The 20092-nt window shown below is 45.4% G+C and overlaps 1 protein-coding gene across 9 annotated transcripts in view; it reads right to left on the bottom strand.

The window, feature by feature from the left end:
* APBB1IP (amyloid beta precursor protein binding family B member 1 interacting protein) overlaps nucleotides 1-19717 on the bottom strand; it is a 54604-nt gene extending 34887 nt beyond the window's left edge. For all 9 annotated transcript variants that reach the window (XM_064162733.1, XM_064162734.1, XM_064162727.1 and 6 more), the window contains exons 1-5: nucleotides 19678-19717; nucleotides 7155-7226; nucleotides 6226-6313; nucleotides 4467-4741; nucleotides 789-866 (exon numbers count right to left, since the gene is read on the bottom strand). In XM_064162733.1, the coding sequence (XP_064018803.1) occupies nucleotides 789-866; nucleotides 4467-4741; nucleotides 6226-6313; nucleotides 7155-7226 (513 nt within the window). In that variant the 5' untranslated portion in view covers nucleotides 19678-19717. The remainder of the gene's footprint in view (nucleotides 1-788; nucleotides 867-4466; nucleotides 4742-6225; nucleotides 6314-7154; nucleotides 7227-19677) is intronic.
* Between the last annotated feature and the right edge of the window lie 375 nt (nucleotides 19718-20092).

Raw genomic sequence — 20092 nt, 5'->3', positions numbered from 1 at the left:
CAAATGTATTGGGAACTTCAGTTCCCCTTGGAAGCTTTGCAGAATCTGATCACAAGTACCTCCCATCTCCTAGAGGAGCAAGACTGAAAGCTTTTCTCTTCACAGCCATTTTTCAGAGTTGTTGAACACAGAACCAAAGAATCACAGAATTATTTTGGCTGGAAATAGCCTCTAAGGTCATCGAGTCCAACCATCAACCTAACACCACCATGGCCATTGAGTCACATCCCAAAGTGCCATGTCCATGTTTCTCTGCAGGTTCTCTTGAGCTCAGCAGGACGTCTAGGTTGGGATGAGTAGGAATAACCACACACTGCTGCACTGTGCAGGTACTGTCTGCAAGCTTCCTAATTTGTGGTTCTAAAATAATTTCCTTTATCCTTGCACATTACTACACTGCTGTGAGAAGATTTAGAAAGAAGACCCTCGTTAACTTAATTGGGATTAGCTCAATCCACATCCACTGCAGAAGAGCTTCATGCTTCTGGAATCAGCACTGCATAAGCAAGCAACATTTTTATGCCTGTTTCTCTAAAGCAGCCTTTCAGAACAGTGAGCTTTACCCCAGCATTGGGGCAAATATGCAGAGCGTTCCAAGTCCTATAAAAATAAGTCCCTCAGAGGTAGCATCCTCCCAAGGTCTTCCCTTCAGGCAGGTGACAAGACAAGTTACAGACAAAGTATTAAAAAGCCAGCAATTTTAGTAAGGACTTCATTATGGAGAAGAATGATAACAGAGACTTAGTTGGCAACACTCACGAGTAGCATTTCAGTGTTTTAAGACTCACTTTCTTAATTTTGGCTTCTTTCAGCTTCTCCAGTGCAAGTTTAATCTTGTGAGCCTTAGCCTGTGCCTCTAGTTCTTCCTGAAAAGACACAAGATACTTGGTATACTTCTTGTTAAGCAAGGCTAGCAGTTTGCTTACTTGGAAAGAGCTTTCTTGTTACTTATACCCATAAAATAAGGCTCCTCGTGGAAAACATCACACTTACATGGAATCCCCAGCTTTCCTTGAGCCAATATCCTCCAGCCAAAGCTTTCATTTGCAATTCCAGCACTTTTGTTGTGCAGTCATACAGCTCTTGCATGGTCTGCTCCTCAGATGCTACAATACTGCCTGAAAACTGGACACTTCTGCTTCCACAAGTGATGCAAAAGGCAAGAGGAAGGAAGATATGGCCTGAATGGAACAGCACCGCAGGTGCAGCCACTTGGATGCAAACTCACCTTTCAACAGTGTTCAGAGAAGCAGAGTTTTTAGGGTCTTACTGAAAACTTGGCTTGCAATACCATGTTGAGTTGTCCACTTTCTGAAGGTACTCTAACTCACTTGAATTCTTTCACTTGCCACAAACTCTTGCTGACAGGAACAGCTCCTTAAATTGGATGATATCTTAGCTTTTTATCCTAGTAGTAGGCCTGCTCATACTAACACAGACACAGTTAGGTGGAGCACTCAATTTCACTCCAGCTTTTGCTGAATGCCATAGGATTCCTAAAAGTCCAGTACCATCCAGGACTTCTTTTACAAAGCATCTGCATAAATACCAGGCCTTTTTTGTTACTATTACAGGTGTCTGCTGAGTTTTATCTACATGTACCAGATGCCAGTGCCTACATGTTTGTTCTGAGACTGATGTACAGATTGTGACTGTCTCTTTTTGCCATCTTTCATCCAATAGTCTCTCCCAGTCACATACAGAGTTGGTAAAGGACACTGTCATAGAATCAGTCAGGTTGGAAGAAACCTCCAAGATCATCCAGTCCAACCTAGCACCCAGCCCTAGCAAATCAACTAGACCATGGCATTAAGTGCCTCATCCAGGCTTTGCTTCAACATCTCCAGGGAAAGTGACTCCACCACCTCCCTGGGCAGCCCATTCCAATGCCAATCACTCTCTCTGCCAACAACTTCCTCCTAACATCCAGCCTAGACCTCCCCTGGCACAGCTTGAGACTGTGTCCCCTTGCTCTGTTGCTGGTTGCCTGGCAGAAGAGACCAAGCCCACCTGGCTACAACCTCCCTTCAGGTAGTTGTAGACAGCAATGAGCTCTGCCCTGAGCCTCCTCTTCTGCAGGCTGCACACCCCCAGCTCCCTGAGCCTCTCCTCACAAGGCTTGTAACTGTGATTCCTGAGCTGCCTTGGACTGTTAGTACTATTGCAAGGTTTGGTTTCTTTCCAATTTTAAATGTCTGCTGCTTCTATTGAAACCTGTATTGTCTTTATTTTCTTTCTGATTTTTACTGTCCCTGCTGCTCTCTCACTTCTGTGGTTCTCTGTAGTGAGCAGTGGAATTTTGTATGGTGGTACTCAGTGGTACACCCAGTTCCCAGTCAGTGGATGTGAGAGAAAATTACTGCCTGCTTCCACCCAGGATTTTTCTCTGTGTGAACTTCAGCCTCCATTTTCTACCCATAATTTTTGTGGTCTTTGGACTAAGAGAAACCCAGGATGGCTGTAACTAATGGGAGATGCACTTGCAAAAAAACCCTAAGTGTTGCCTCCACTTCCTTCTTAAAGGCATATCACAGAATCACAGCCAAAAAAACCCAAACAAGCAGCTAAGGTTATCTCACTCATCTCAAGCTTTGAGGTAGGGTCAAGCCTAACTAAATACTCCTGACCAATGTCCCTTTTACTGAACTAAATATCTTTTATCACTGGACACTGCTATGCTTCAGAATGTCAAAAAGCTCAATCTGAAAGAGAGAGCTTCGTGCATGTTTGCTGTTGGCAAATTCTCCACTCTAAAAACCAGGCAATCAGTTTGAAGAAAAAATTGCTTTGGATTTGTTTTGTTTTCCCCTCCACAGTTCTGGAAATTCTCATTGCTACAGCTCAGAGGTGAATTCACAGATAGCTTCTGCAGCTGAAGAGAAGCTGTCTGTCAAAAGGCTTTCACAGAAAGGGTGGCTGTGCTGCAGAGGGAAGGCAGAGCAGTGAGTGGCCCTCCCCTCACCATGTCAAAACACCTCTCTGCAGGAAGCAGGAAAAGCATCTTAACCACAGTGGTTGATGCAGGGAGGCTTTCTGCTAAAACTTTTAAGCTTCACCTACATGAGGCCAGTGTTCAACAGAGTTCAGTGCTGTACAAATCTGTGCAACAGAGCCCTCACATTTGCCTAACTCTAGTCTGTCTTAATGCTGAAAAGGAAACGATGCAAAGTAAATAAACTACCAGATGCTAAAGAAATGCTTTGATTTGCCACAGGATTTGTTTTTCTACTGCAATATCTTCCACGTGGTTTTTTTGGATCTTCAAACATAAACCCATCCAGATAATGTCACCAAAATGACATTTTCTAGAGCACAGAATCATATTTGACATAGAAAAAAGAAACAGCAGAGTTAAGGAAAACTTATGAGACAGTTCTATGCTTCCCTGAAAGAAAGCCTGTGATTCTCAATTTGTGCACACTTGGAGCTTAGAGAAGAGAGTCTGCAATGGGAATAACTGACAGTGTCCTTATTTGACTACAGACACCCTGAAATGTTAAACAAAATGTTTTCCATTTACAGCTGCATTTCATTCTACTGAGCAGAAATGTCATGCCTAAGCAAATGCTTGCCAAGACAGTAAAGACTCATTTAAATACTGTTCTTTCCATATTAGTTTTAAATAGCTATTACTTTTATTATTACTTGCTACAGGTAGGTTATTGCCTCCTGCAACTTGTCTAGCAGCCCTACAGGCTATTTTGTGCCGAATAATGGGTATGCCATCAGTATTTGAATGCATTGGGTATCAGAAAATGGAGGGAAGGGCTGTGGCAGAAAGCAGAACCAGTGCTTTGATGAGGATACCAACTACTGCAAAAAGATCCCTCAGGAATGCCACTGTCTCCTGTTCCTCTCCTTCCCTGCTCTCTTCTTGATTATGGAAAGAGACCAGAAAGCACAGCTAGAGATTTAAGTCAGCACACAATCTCAGAGGGACACTTTGACTGAAATTACTTCCACCTACATCTTTGCAGCTAGAATTCCAGCTGTGTTTAGCAAGTATATCCTCTTCTCTCTCTGAAACTTTGACTTTCAGGTAATACAAGATGCCAGCTGACAGGGAGTTAGCTCAGTACAAGACTCACGGGAAAGAGCCGTGCAGCACTGTTGATTTTAGTGAGCTTTAGATCACAGCATCATAACAGTTGGAAGAGGGATCTAGAAGTTTGTAATCTGGCTCCCTACCCAAAACAGGACTGTCACCAGCACTGATGTCACAGCAGATTCTCTATGAGACAGTAGTAACTGAACCACACTTATTAAAACACTCCAGTGACAAGTTTGCTGTTATAGCAAACAGTTTGCAGTGATTTCTGTCTGTCTTAGGCTATCAAAATGATGATTACAAAGGCAAAGAAATGGTCCAGAAATGGTCAAGGAACTGAATAACAGAAAATTCTCACTCTACAGTTCATGAATGTTTCATCATTGCAGAACTTTACCAAGGTTCCATCCAGGCTTACCTGGGTGAGTGGCTCAGGAGGAGGAGGAGGAGGTGGTGGCGGCAGTGGAAGTTCTAAAGTAGGGTCTGGAGGTGGAGGGGGCAAATCATCCTCTAATTGTCCAGTAATGGTAACATAGACACTGTCCAAGCTTCTTGAAGGCTCAGTGACTGTACTTTGCTGGTTGCCAGAAGTTTTCAGGGCTTGCAGAGTTTTCTGTTCTACATCATTTAGGTCTGCTACAAGATCTGCCATTAAAGCATCCAGGTCTTTGTCCTCTAGGGCACTTAAGGATTCTGTAAAGAAAACCACAAAGTGTGTCAGAACAAATGCAACCCAAACCACTATGTGTGCAGTTCAGTGGAGATGAAACTGCAGGGGGCATGGAAGGGATTGGGGGAAGGAAACAACCTTTTAGATGGGTATAAGTTAACAAATGTGTTCTAGGAATAGGCACAGATCTGGCCAGACCGAAGTTCAGAGGACAAAGAACAAATACAAATCCTTCAATCAAAACCCAAACAAGACAGTCTCTTTTGAGAAGTATCTTGTCAATCAGAAATAAATATTGGAACTTTTGCTTGCTCTCTAGTCTGTTAGGCTGTAAGATAAAATCCTACACTAGAAATTCACCAGTGATTCCTTCTTTGGTTCTTTGCATAAGCCTAGCACAAGAGATCCTGTGAAATAACATCCTGAAGGATGATTTAGCTTCCTAGAAGAGTTCTCTAAGAACCCACAGATTTAAATCTCTTTCAAGGGTCTAGTTTAAAATAAACTCAATTGGGAAAGCTTTAAGTGGGATTTTGGAAAGGAATGGAGAGCACTGAACCAGGTATGCTAATATAGTCCAAGAAAGAACAGAACGTTCAGCAGTCTAAGTGTGAACATGGCACTAGACCATCTCAGTTTACTCTGCTTTACCTGCTATGCTAACAGAGCATTTCCCCAAGCCTTTCTTTCCAGTGGGAAAGTTGGCTTGTGATCCTCTGTCTTTGCATACTACTACCCACTTGGCTGGTAGAGGCATTAGGTAGCTTAACAGTGAACTGATTCTGGAGAAGAAGGTTAAAACAGAATTAATACAGGTTAAAACCAACTCAGGCAAGCAGAACCAACCAGCACCCAGTTAAAAAAACAAACCAACCCAACCAACCACCAACAAAACCCCAACCCCAAACAAGCAACCCAAACAAATCCAAAGGGAGGGTTCTTTCTGGTAAATTCCATCATCTGGTTCATCACACAGCCTCAACAAGCAGCTGTATGTGCAAAAGGGACAGTGCAAACCAGAATGAGAATAAGCAATGCAGAGTGGAAGCAGATAAAGTTGATACTTCCACTAGACAAAAAATGCTTTGGCAGCTCTGACCTCACACTGAGAAACTTCCTCTTCTATTCAGTTAAATCTTTACATAAACAAGGCTGTATTGTAGAAAGTGATTTGGGGGACTTCTAATTTTTTGCTTTGTTCTGCATTCTAACATGTTAAGAAGTCTGATTTATTTATGAGACCCAAACAATGTTTCTTCAAAAAATAAAACACCACCAACCCCCCCCAAACTGGCCCCTTAGAAGCTTACTAAATTGAGACACATATATACTTCCCCCTTCAACAAAGTAGGCTTACACTTCCCCCTTCAACAAAAGTGGCTTCTTTTGGGGTTCTGTTTTTGCTTGCTTGCCTGTTTTTGGTGTCTGAAGCTTCTCTTCTCATTTGTTGCTGTGAGGTATTTTCAGTAAGCACAAAAAGCATGATAGAGTCTGTTCAGCTACTTACCATTTAAATCTTTAAAACCAACTGTAAAGCTAAATTCATTGTTGGACACTTTGGGGGATGGAGGTTGGACAGTCTCCACTCCTAAACTCTGTCAAGGTAGAAGAAAAAAGAAACTAACAGGTACCTGATGACATAATTATTATGTCAGACATTGACATCTGCAAATCAATTACCTGCATTTTCCTCAGGACACTGATTCTTCTTCGAGGGCCAGGGTGACACACTAGTTTCTGAGATTATTCCTAGACTGGTGAACTACATCAGGCCAGGACAAAGGTTCAAGCACTGTCTCGTAATCATGTCCTGGAACAGGCTGTCCAGAGAGGTGGTGGAGTCTCCATCTCTGGAGACATTCAAACCCCATCTGGACATGTTCCTGTATGACATTCTCTAGGTGAACCGATCTTTGGATCTCCAACCCTTACCAGGCTGCAATTCTGGGGTGCCAAGTGTTTAATAGTTTACATGGTCCTCAGTACAACACTGCCCCAAGCCAACTGCAGCTCCTGCCACGCACCACCCAGGCTTTGGTGTGGGGAGCAGCAGAGGCCAGGGCTGTTTGTAGTAGAGACTGGATAATGCCAGACTGATTTTTAGGGTCTGGCAGGTTTTCTGGAGGGAGGTGGGGGGTAGTTGATAGAAGAGTTCAGCTCTGTGCAGTGTCATTTGCTCCAGAGTGCTTTAGTTACAATGCAAATGTTATGCAGCCATTGCCTGCTCCTAAACAGCTCTCTTGAACCACCCAGCCTGCACTGACATAACCTTACTCCTCCAGCCACTCATTTTAGATGTCAAGCAGAGACATTTAGTTGGAGGCTTTTATCTGTATTCTGAGTGGAGGTAGGTGAAAAAAAATGTAGAAAATGCCTCTTTTCCCTCCCATGTAACAGCTACTTTTCTAATCTTAATGGGCAAAAAGAATTATTTACCTGGGTCAGCATGTCCATCTCCCCGAGCAAGTTGCTGAACATTTCATCTATATCATCACATGTTTGCTCCATCTGAAAGAAAAATCATCCCCCAGATGAGGAATCAGCACAAGTTCATCTCAAAGCGAGCAATGGTCAAACCCAAAGGATATGCAGCATTCTTTAAGTGTGTTCCAAAGGAACTTTAAATTACTGCTCACAACTTGCAGAAGTCTTCATCTGTAGTTTAGAACTAACTACTAACAGATCAGAACCTCAGTCCTGTGGATGCTTAAACACACACTTAGACTCTACACTCATTAGGAGTTCCAACCACCTCCTTGTATTGTTTCCATCTCACAGGAAGTCTTTAGTTAATGAATCGGATCTTAAACACCCAAGAAATGTTGATAGTGAGAGGTGAAGAAGGAAACAAAAATCTGAGGGTGAAAAATTCCTGAAGGCTTCATCTTGAAGACTTTCTTCAGCTTAGAGGACTAATATAACAGGAGTTTATCAGGGGTTACTTAGCACAGGATATGGCCATGGATAGGTACATGCACAACCTTTTCATAGAATCAGCCAGGTTGGAAGAGACCTCTAAGATCAGCCAGTCCAACCTAGCACCCAGCCCTATCCAGTCAACTACACCATGGCACTATGTGCCCCATCCAGGCTTTTCTTGAACACCTCCAGGCGTCTCTGTGCTTGTCTCTGCTTGCATTCAAACACTAATACACTGAGACAACTCCAGCCTGCTTTGATAGATTTTTTCATAGTAGAAATAAAACAATGGCTAAAAATAAATCACTCTAGGGCTACCACTAGGAGACCTTATCAAGGAGGAGTAAGAGCTGCATAAAAAGGAAAACCCACAAGGTCTAAGAACCCTCTTTTGTAGTTAAAAAAAGGGCAAGAGAGCTGAATATTGGATGATACACCACTTTCCCCAAATGGCAAGATTTTCATAGAAAACCTAGGTTTAGGTTGGAAGGGACCTCAAGGATCATCCAGTTCCAAACCCCTGCCATAGGCAGGGACACCTCCCACTAAAACAGGTTGCTCAAGGCCTTATCCAACCTGGCCTTGAACACCTCCTCACTGCAAAGAGCCCTTTCCTAACATCTAGTTTGAATCTCCCCTCTTCAAGTTACACCCATTACCCCTTCTCCTGTCATTACAAGACCTTATAAACAGTCCCTCCTCAGCCTTCCTGTAGGTATCCTTCAGATACTGGAAGGCCACTATAGGGTCTTCTGGAATCCTTCTCTTCTGCAGTCTGCAGAGCCCCAGCTCTTGTAGCCTGTCCTCATAGCAGAGCTGCTGCAGCCCTCTGAGCATTTTCATGGCCCTCTTCTGGACTTGCTCCAACAGTTCCACGTCCTTCTTGTGCTGGGGGCTCCAGAACTGCACCCAGTACTCCAGGTTGGGGAGAACTGCAGATTCTAGTAAATGTAAAGCTTCTTTCTTTGCAATTCTGTGATTTCTGCATCTCCAGGAACATCTGATCCATAAGAAAAACAGTGAGGTATGAAAAAAGCAATGGGCAAAGAATTATGTCAGTTACCACTGGAAACTGGAGGTGAGTTAGTCACTAGTGGCTTCTCCTCATCAATTCAAATCAGTGACTTCAAGTACTAGAGGGGTTTATAAACCTTAAGTGCATGGGGGATGGGAGAAGGCTTGAACACACACTTTGAGAAGGGAATACATCAGTGTCTCTTTCAACAATCAGACATTTATCATCATCACCAGACTGATAAATGTCATATTTTCACTGACTCAGAGCTCTTTTTTCCCCTCTTGAATTTTTATTGATCCAAGTCAGAAAGGAAATAACAACATCACAATCACCAAATATCTTTAAGTCATTTGAAAGTTCTCCAAACTCCTCAGGGATTTTGTCAAGAGCTAAACCCAAGCAAGATAGTAAACTGAGTCCCCAAAACATGGAACTTGTGTCCATCCCCTCTTCTCCTTTTCTGACTTCTCTCCACAGTCATTCCCATTTCTTTCACTGATTGCCACTGCAGGAACAAGTAGACAAACTGATGCACATTTGGGAGTGATCTCCTCCAAGGAAGACATTGCTGCACTTTGGACCAGCAAATCCTTTTGACTTCTATAAATTGCCTTGAAGTTATTCAAACCAGAAACTCAAGTGAAACCTACAGGTGTATGAGCTATTCTTAACTGGTTTACCAAAGTCCCCAGAAAGTTGAGTCTCATTCTCAGTCCTCTATCCACTGCCCAGTAACTTTTCTGTTAGGTTTTTCTGTAGGTAGTACTAAGACCAGTAACTCTTAACATCATTACAGTACTAAGACTAGTAACTCTTGGAGTCACTGTCAACTACAGTAAACTCAAGAGAAAGACAGTACTCTGACAATAAATTTCTTGTCTTATGCATACCATTTTCAGCAGAGAGGAAAAGATCAGAATTAAAAGAAGGAGAGGAAATTGTGGTTGTCAAGAATAAACATGCTAAGAAGGGCCTTGTGGGAAAGCATAGTTGTGAAACCTAACCTGGTTTTTAAGTGATTGATTTTCAAGCTGTTGTCTTCCAGAACTCTGTTTGAACTAACACCAAGCATGCAAGCAAATTTATCCCCTGGCTTGTATTTGCCTCAAATTTCACACTCCTCAATCTTCACATCCCTCAGCTCAAGAAAGATCTCAGGGAACAGGTTGAAAGAGCCCAGTGCAGAGCCACAAACATTGTAAAGGGACTGGAGCATCTCTCTTTGAGGAGAAGCTAAGGGAGCTGGTCTCTTTAGCTTGGAGAACTGCACACTGAGGGGTGACCTCATTCATGTCTACAAAGATGTGAAGGGTGAGTGTCAGGAGGATGGTGTCAGGCTCTGCTCAGTGAGCAACACTGTTCTTTTGTGGGAACGGTCCAGTATTCAAGGGCACCAAAGGAAAACAAGGACTGAAGAATTTCTTGCTAGGATACAAGACTGGAGAAGCAGTCCTTGCGCTCAGTCTTCTGGCGCAAAACCTCACCTGGGTTAAGTGCAGGGTCCTACACTTTGGCCACAACAACCCCAAGTAGCATTACAGGCTGGGGACAGAGTGGCTGAGAGCAGCCAGGGAAAGAGGGACCTGGGAATACTGGTAGATAGTAGCTGAACATGAGCCAGCAGTGTGCCCATGTGGCCAAGAGAGCCAATGGCACCCTGGCCTGGATCAGAAGCAGTGTGGCCAGCAGGACACGGGAGGTTATTCTGCCCCTGTACTCAGCACTGCTCAGGCCACACCTTGAGTGCTGTGTCCAGTTCTGGGCTCCTCCATTCAAGAGATGTTGCAGTACTGGAAGGTGTCCACAGGAGGGCGACAAAGCTGGTGAGGGGCCTGGAGCACAGCCCTGTGAGGAGAGGCTGAGGGAGCTGGGGGTGTGCAGCCTGCAGCAGAGGAGGCTCAGGGCAGAGCTCATTGCTGTCTACAACTACCTAAAGGGAGGTTGTAGCCAGGTGGGGTTGGTCTCTTCTGCCAGGCAACCAGCAATGGAACAAGGGGACACAGTCTCAAGTTGTGCTGGGGGAGGCCTAGGCTGGATGTTAGGAGGAAGCTGTTGCCAGAGAGAGTGATTGGCATTGGAATGGGCTGCCCAGGGAGGTGGTGGAGTTACCATCCCTGGAAGTGTTCAAGCAAAGCCTGGATGAAGCACTTAGTGCCACGGTCTGGTTGATTGGACAGGGCTGGGTGCTGGGTTGGAGTGGATGATCTTGGATGTCTCTTCCAACCTGGTTAATTCTTTGATTCTATAAGTACAACTTCATCTACACTATTTATTGCCATGCACTGAGGGATGGAGCAGGAATTGCCTTTCCTGGTCTGTGCTATGAATTCTGCAATTAAAACCAGGGTATCATTTCTGCATGGCTGCATACATTGCAATTTGTTAAGACAGAGAATAATAAAACTACTTCATTCTGTTAAGAATGAAGAGTTTTGTGATTTGCATGAGACAACAGCACTAGATCTATGAACGCCAAGGAAATGGAGCTGGTTGATAGGATTGTTAGCCCTTGGCAGGAAGCAGTAAAGCTCACACAATATTCACTCTGCCTGAAGAAAAAAAGATCATGAAAGCTGACAGGGTGATCATACAATGTAGCTCAAAAAAACTCAGACTTCATCCTACACTAAGCAGAGCCTTAACTGTTAGCATCTGAAAGCTCTGAAAACTACTGAAAGCCAATCCCCTTCAACAGGAAGAGAGGTCTCAGTCAGATGGTAACAAGGCTCCAGCATTTGCAATCTAAAACCAAGCTGAAAGCCTTGTGCAATACCAAACAGGAAACACCAACGGTATCACACATGAGGTTACCATCTCTGCAACTCAGCTGCAGTGGAGATGATGTAGTTGAAAGCAATCTAAGGGCTGCATACAAAAACGGATTGAGGAAAGGCAAGGCATCAGTACAGCAAAGGCAGGCAGCAGATTCACGCAGCAAATGCTATCAGGAACTGGTCTGCTTGGTGACCTGGAGAGCAGTTATGGGCAGGTAATCAAATTCAAAGCACAGTTGTTATTCTTAAACTGTTACATATGCAAACATCAAGGGCAGAAACCCATTAAGCATAATCTTACAAGTCACACAGAAAGATGATAAGCACACCTTCATCTCCTGGCCCCTCACTAGAGCCTGTAAGCCTTAGAGTGCCAAATCCACCAAGAGGAACACATTAGCTGGTGGCCCAAGTGACCACCAGCAGCACTGCAACCTCCTGCTAATGCTTAATGCTTCAGTGCTTTCCAAGTTAAGAAATCTTTAATGACCCCCTGAGCAGCCCAGGGACTGAGTCACTCAAGTCAGAGATTCACCCTTACCTATGACAGGCTACATAAAGTAGATCATCCCACTTCAAAGTCAGAAAAATAGAAGAGAAATAGGAAAAAGAGGTGAGCCTGCCAGAAGCCCCACCAAAAAGTGCAAAGCTAGAAAGAGCGTTGTCACACAAAGCAGTCGTGAAAGTTAGTGTGATAAAAAAGGGAAGTTACTGAGGCATCAGTCTGTCCCTGCTCAGAACACAAAATCAATAGGAATCAATGAAGCTGAAAGTCTGTGCAGCTATTCCAGGGAAACATGCACAGTGCCATCCTGAAACTCAGCACCAAACCTGCTGAGTTAGCAAGCTGGGGAGCTGGTTTCTCTCCAAGCAGTTATAGCCACAAGTGACAGTATTTCAGACTGTTCCAGACAAGGAGCTTGAACTTCATGTTTCAAGACCTCAAGCAAGGGCTCCACCAACTACTAACCAGAGTCCAACTTGTCTGAAAGACAGGTCACACCACATCTTCCAGCACAGGATTTCTTATACCTCCTTCTGCAGCAATGTGGTGCAAACAGATACAACCTGGGGAAGGTAAATTGCTCACCAAATTGGTTGCAGGTCTGAAACAGACCTAACAAGGGCTCTTAACATGATTTTCCAGCTAGGTGTCAAGAAAAACTCCAGCTACTCAAACGTCTCTTAAGTGAGGCAGGATGGAAGTTCCTTAACCACCTATTGCATCATGTCTAGCAAAAAGTCCCTACCAGACAGGTAGATCCATTTTTAAGTAACAGAATACAAGGGATCATCTATCTCTGCAGAATTCAGCCTGGCTTGCTACTAATTCTAGTAGACAGTAAGAAAGCAAATTGAAGGTTTTGAGTGGTAAAGCAGAAAGGGCAGCTGCCACCAGGCTTTCAAAGTAATAGATTTGGCAATGAGCATGTTGACCTTTCTCTTCCTTACCTACCTAACACAGCCCTGTAGCTCTCTTTTAACGCTAACTCCTATGTTGAGAGGATGGATCAAAAGCAATTAGACTGCTTCCAGCACTGCACTTTCTCAACACTGATAAGTGTGGCATTTTCCAAGAAAAAGCTTGCACACAGAGCTAACTCTGAAAGCAGCTTCTTAGCCATATCACCTACCCTTCTGGGAAATCTGGAATGCAAGTTTATCTGCAGCTGAAATTACATGACGTAGTTATCTCGGGGAGGAGTGTGACATGTCCTAACTCTGCTCAGGATGGAATGAAAGCATTACACTGAAATGCCAGGAGCTGCAGGAAGGCTGACAGAGCTGCAAAGTATCCTTCCTGGTTCAAAAGAAAGTCAGATCTGGCTTTGGATCAAAATGAAAATGGCAGATAGAGGCAGTCATGTGGGAGAATGTTTCCAATGTTAACCTGAGGCATTAGAGCATCTTCAGGTAGCTACGCCACAAAAGCCACTCCTAGCATTTGCCACTCATTGCTCCAGACCAATTTTCACATGTGCTGTGGAATGGATTTTGACTTCAGTTGCCCTCTTGTCTTGTACTGCATTTTTCAAAATGACTCTAGCAAGACTAAAGGCACACCTTGTAATTAAGCTTATAACTCGTGGTCTACCCAGATGTGAGCACAAACATCTTTCATTTGTCTCTTCTCACAGGTAGTTGGAAACAGAACAAGGGGGAATAGCCTCAAGCTGAGAATGGGTAGGTTTAGATATTAGGAACAAGTTTTTCACAGAGAGAGTTGCCAGGGACTAGAATGAGCTGCCCAGGGAGGTGGTCGAGTCACTGACAATGGATGTGTTTAAGGGTAGTTTGGATGTGGTCCTTAGGGATATGGTTTAAGGTGAATCTTGCAGAGGAGGGTTATAGGTTGGACTCGGTGATCCTAAGGGGCTTTTCCAATCTGGATGCTTCTGAGATTCAGTAAGAGCACCCCAAACTCAGAAATTGCTACTAGACCATTTATACAATTAAGCCTCTCAAAACCTTGTTTCCTCCTTCTCTTTTTTCTGTTTTGGAAATTCACAGTTAATTCTCTTGTATTACAGCAACAAACCTGCAGTTAGGACTGGACTTGGAGCACATCTTTATTGCTGCACTTGACAGCAGTTGTATTTTACTTCTGTTTAGCTAAGATGGTAACTTCACCATCACAGGAACTCCTGTGTGTGAGGACACCAGCTGAGCACAAGTACACCACCATCCTTTTCAGTGATGTATTGGAGTGCTTCATTTTTCAGCAGAGAGAAAGAGTTTCAATATGTTTGTAAAGCACCACAGGACGCCACGGGAGTCTGAGGCCATCCTTCAGATGCTGCTGCCTCAGCAGCTCCCTCAGGCACTGTCCTAAACACTCTCTCCTCCTTATCCTACTTGCTCAGTGCTGTTTGTGAGAAGCAGTTCTGGGTCCTGTTCTCAGCGTGAGGTGGGGTGGCAAGATCATTGAATGGTCCCAGGGGCTTGTTTAAGAGAGGAACAAGGGAGTAAGTAAAAGCTGCTCTACCATATGTCAGGAGGAAGTTACTCAAGCCCAGAGGAGGGGTTAGCAAAGGGCTCTCATGCTCAGATGAGAGGGCAGGAAGAACATTTAACCAGTGTCAGGCAGCATATGCTATGGCTACAAAAAAGAAGTACAGGGAGATATGGAATGCAGGCTTTTAAATACCTCCATGGATGGTGACTCAAGCAGCCTGTTCCAAAGCCCTCACAACCCTTTTGGTGAAGAAATGTTTCCTAATGTCACAGAATCACAGAATTAACCAGGCTGGAAAAGACCTCTAGGATCGAGTCCAACCTATCACCTAACCCTTCTAATTAACTAAACCATGGCACTAAGTGCCTCATCCAGCCTCCTTTTAAACACCTCCAGGGCTGGTGACTCCACCACCTCCCCAGGCAGCCTGTTCCAATGGGCAATCTCTCTTTCCATGAAGAATTTCATTCTAATGTCCAGCCTGAACCTGCCCTGGCACCGTTTGAGACTATGTTCTCTTGTTCTGTCACTGGGTGCCTGGGAGAAGAGACCAACCCCTGTCTGGCTACAACCTCCTTTCAGGTAGCTGTAGTGAGCAATAACATCTCCCCTGAGCCTTCTCCAGACTGAAGAACTCCAGCTCCCTCAGCCTCTCCTCACAGGGCTGTGCTCCAGGCCCCTCCCCAGCCTTGCTGCCCTTCTCTGGACACCTTCAAGCACCTCAACATCTTTATTAAATTGAGGGGCCATGAACTGGACACAGTACTCAAGGTGTGGCCTGACCAGTGCTGAGCACAGGGGCAGAAGGACTTCCCTGGTCCTGCAGGCCACACTCTTCCTGGCCAAGCTACATGCCCCTGATGCAACTTGAGGCTGTTTAATCTCATCTGGGTAACGAGTGATAGATTGGAGTAGATGATCTCTAAGGTGGCTTTCAGCCTAAGCCATTCCATGATTCTAAGAGTGTCTCTTACAATCACATGTTCTCAGCACACATGGTATGGAAAAGGATGACTGAAAGGGGAAGAGACACTGGCATGAAAGAATGAAGCAAAAGGCTGAAAAGAAACCTGCACTGGATCCATCTGTTTGCATATTAAGATCAAACAAAGCAGGTGATGCTTTAGCATGCATGTATAGGTGTTGCACCAAAGTACAGTGCTCAGCACCAGAATTTCATGAAGAGTTTTTAATTTGTCTCAGCCTCAGTACTGCCTGAAGACTCAGGCATAACTTCAAGGCCCATTATTAATTTTCCACCTAGAAGAGCTGTTCCTTTCAGTCTATATAATGAACAGTGATCCCAAAGTGCTCTAAGCAGCGAGTTTCAGCTGAGTATCTGGAAGCAAAGTGGATGCCTGGAGTCACCACAGATGGGGTGTCTTTTTGGTGTGGCTGTGGTTGATTTGCCACAGCCCAGCAAGACCTGAACCACACAAAGGAAACAGTTATGAGAAGAAAACACAGCAAAAGAGGAACTTTGAGACCTTTCCAGTGTAATTCTTCCATTTCTGTAAGGTTTTCCATGAGCAGGAAATGCCACTGCCTCCCTCTCTTTTACCCTACCAAGTGGAAGAGGGGTGGAACAACTGATCAGAGGGAACAACAGATCAGAGTCACTTGTCAACTAGTCAGAGGCAGTGAGTCCACCATGAGGTCAAGCTAGCAACAGATATGAAAGGTTTTGATGGATTTCATGGCATAACACGGCCCTCGTGCAATGAAACTGCACTTCAGTTTCTGCTGAATCCCTTCCTATGACTTGCACCCTGAATCACAGGCTTGTGTTTGCTCTCTCAAAGACTTCAGCCTGCCAGCTTCTCCTCACTCAAGAAGAGGAGGTCACCAAAGTGCAAAACTACACTGTAATCACAAGTGTTTGGGAATGTTACCTGTGCTCCTGTTTGTAGCATGGTTGCTCAGGATTATCTCAGCAACTGTAGGCCACAGGTCTAAAAAGTCATTTTGTGAAAAGAAAGCCTTTGAAACTGATGTCAGACTTCAACCTTTTCAGCAGTCATTACCGAACTAGCTTGTGAATTCCTACATGAAAGTTGTGAGTCAGATCAAAGTGATTTGTGTTTCTTTTTCATTTGCAGCCCAATGAGCAAGGCTGTAAATTAACACCGAAGGGTGGTGAGGTACACATGTTCATGTATGCTTATGTAGGTGCTCAAAAGTCTCCAACAGAGACATAAGAACACGGCACCTTAGCTTCTTTCTTCCATGGTGCAGCATAGTATCTTCTACACAGGCAGCTCTGCTGTTAGAATCTAGGGTAGCCAGCAATCAATAGTCTGGATGATAAGGAAAGCTGACTAAAAGGCTTGCTTTTCCAAGAGCAATTTTACTGAATCATGGATCACTCAATCATGAAAAAACATATGGTGGAGTTTCTATGACAACTGCATCTGACCTGGTGATCCTAGGCCCTTTTTAGTCAATGAAGGGAAAGAAAGGCAATTTTATGGAGCATGATTCATGACAGCTGTCTAAAACTGGGCAGCTGACCCAGGTTTTAGCAGTAGCTATCTCTCTCTGCTGACTGTAAAGGTGACTCAGAACCTCAGGTGACTAACTAAAGTGCTGATGGCTAAAACAGGGTGAGAAGGATCCCAGATAAAGTCTAAGGAGTGGTCTGAAACATCTGCATGGATGCAAGTTACTACTGTCACTAGAAACCTCCCAGAAGAAACAAGCTCATGCTTCTGTCTCGCTGCAGGCAAAGAAGAGGTCTTATTTTCACTTTTGCCACAGCCCAGCACCTGACCACGTGGAAATCAGATGGGCCTACAATGAAACAAGTCAAGCCATACCAAAATGAAAAGTTGTTGGAGGGGGAGAAACATATGGTTTGCAGAAGAGACAAGGGCCTTGAGATCTGAATGATGCACAGAAAAACCAAATCCAGCCACGCTCCCATAAAGCCACCTCTGAAACATAACCACCCAAGAAAATCCATGTTCCCAGATTTTTACTACCTAAGGAATCTCAAGCCTTAGTACTGAGTTGAGCTGTCATGCAGCAGGTTCCTCTCTTCACATCGTTGCCCTCTCTGTGCACATTGCTCCCCTCCCAAATCTATTTGTCCCTACAGATTTACATATAAAACACAAACAGATCAAGTTTGCAGCCTGATTCACAAGTGCATGAGCTACAGTGTGTTACCTAGTAGACACTGCTCAAGTATTGCAAGAAAACCAAACTTAGCTGCTGATTGATAACAAAATAAACCAGCACTTCAAAAGGCACCGTAGCCTGCTTGAAAATACTGAACATCAAAGAATCACAAATTCCAGCACCAACAATTAAAGCACAATTCACTCAATAATTGCTTGAAGCCTTCAGTCATATCATATTTGCCTCTAAACACCAGAAGAGTCTGTAGTACCCACAGGAGGTATTGAAAGAAGAAAGAGAAGACACAGGGAATGATTTAAAGTACTCTTTCAGAGACAGGACAATTTTCCAGCTATGTGTGCTCCCAGGTAGATCAGATTCCCTGAGAATACAGAACAAGGATCACTCAGCTATCTGTAATGCTCCGTTGCTTAAACCTCCCAAAGACATTTGTAATCCATATTTGAAACCCCCATTTTAAAGCAATGCTTGCACAAGGCATGAAATACAATTACAAGTAATGGTCTTCTTAAAAAGCCCACAGGAGGAAATGGAACTGAACAGCTTCTGCAAAAAAAGTTAAACATTCTGTTTTAAACCAAGTTTTAACCTAAATTCTCACTCTTTACAAAGCTTCTAGGAAAAGAATTTTGTAAAGTTAGTGAAGACAACTGAGTAGGAGCCCACACAGGTGGAACAGGTCATCTAGTAAAGCCTCTGAAGCACTGGGGTTCACCTGTTTGTCTCTAACGAGGCAGATCACAGTACCACAGAAAGTTAGGGGTTGGAAGTGACCTCAAGACATCATCGACTCCAATCCCCCCTGGCAGAACAGGATCACCTACACTAGGTCACACAGGAATGCATCCAGCTAGGTTTTGAATGTCTCCAGAGAAGGAGACTCCCTAACCTCTCTGGGCAGCCTGTTCCAGTGCTCCAGTACCCTCACCTTAACAAGTTTCAGCATGTACTAAATCAAGATCTGCTAATACAAGTGTACTGAATCCAGTCCTGGTATTTACACTACTATTGTGCAGCACAGTAACTGACAGTGATGTTAACAGAGTCATGTGTGAAACGAGTGTTCTTCTAGAAGCAAGTCAGGAACAGATGACAAAACATGCACACCTTGCAATTTACAAAGAGGAACTAGAGCCAAAGAGGAGAAATGACTGCCAAAGTCTTGCAAACAGAAGTTTTGAGGGGTAGAGTCAAGCTGGAACCAAGCAAATCAGAGAGTCAGAATAATCTGGGGCAGGAAGGGACCTCAAAAAGTCAAGCTGTCTGTCCCAGTTTGGTGGCAGGCTGCACGATATGCTGCACAGAAGATTCCATGGCATATGTCTTCCCAGAGTGGCAATGAATGGGTTTAATAATTTCACTTTTAGTTCACGAGGGATTGGAAAACTACCCCAAGCTTCCAGAGGCTATGTAAGTTACCTCTCTCTGGCATTCAGATGAGGGTTTCACGCAGGATAGGCCTTCTCTAAGTCAGGAGGCATGTCTACTCCTTCCCTGAACCACACGGCCAAACACCCCGCCAGCAAAGAGCCGGGAATTGTGTTCCTTCTAAGTCCGTACTGGCTGTTCTGCCATAACCACACCACCTTCTTACGTGCTTAGGCTAAGACTGATAGATTAGCACATTCACATGGTGTATTTCTGGGATGCTTGTGCCAGGTCGCATGGACAGCAGGTTCATTGCCTGCCTTCACTTTGCCAACGTAGCCACCTAAAGCAGGGCACTGTGTCCCGCCTGGGATCCCACCTGCCTCAGCAATCCTGCCCTGCGGAATACGAACCTCCCACTCGACCTTCAGGGTGAAGGTCCGATTCAGTTCAAGCAGCACTGAATGGCACTATCGCGTTCCGGCACACCGAGAGGCCGTGTGCGGCTCCCCGGGCAGCGAGGCGCTCCACTGCCGGGCTCCACTCGCGGTACCCACCGCGAACTGCCGCCCTCCCAAGGGGGGCAGAGCAGGGTCTGCCGCGGCTCCAAGCGCCGCTCTCTGCCGGCGTTTCCCACCGCAGCAAGCGGGACTCCCCACGTCCCCACCACGCCTGCCTCACGCTTCCCGCGACGCCCGCACCTCCGCCCTCCCACCCCGTCGGGGTCCCACGCTGGTGCTGGGAGCCCCTGGAGCTCCGACAGTCCTTCCCTGCCCTGCTTACCTTGGCGGGCAGGCGGGGGCACCGCCGGCTCCTGCAGGCACCGCGGCTGCGCTGCCTACCCCACCTCCACCGCGGGGGAACTGGGGCCGCCCCGTGGGCTGCCGAGCGCCCCGGGGCGGCCACCTCTGCGGGAGCCGCCCCGGCGCAAGCAGCGCCGCCCTCCGCCCGCGGGCAGGGGAGGGGAGGGGGCTGCTGTCCGAGGACTGTGCGAGCCCTTCTGCGGGGACAGGAGGAGCCGGGCTCGCTCCCTGCGACGGCTTCCCCTCGTGGGGACTCGCGTCGGCGGGCTGTGCAGAGCCGGGGCGTGCCCTTCGCGCTGCAAAGAGGCTTCGCCCTCCCCGGAGCGTTAGGGGCACTCAGGCTGCCTATAAAGCGAAGCCTGAGGCTCGCCCCGTGAAGGCTGATGAGGCTGGAG

The sequence above is a fragment of the Pogoniulus pusillus genome, chromosome 23 (assembly GCF_015220805.1).
Source record: "Pogoniulus pusillus isolate bPogPus1 chromosome 23, bPogPus1.pri, whole genome shotgun sequence".
Classification (NCBI taxonomy): domain Eukaryota; kingdom Metazoa; phylum Chordata; class Aves; order Piciformes; family Lybiidae; genus Pogoniulus; species Pogoniulus pusillus.
This window is presented reverse-complemented; position numbering and strand designations above follow the sequence as displayed.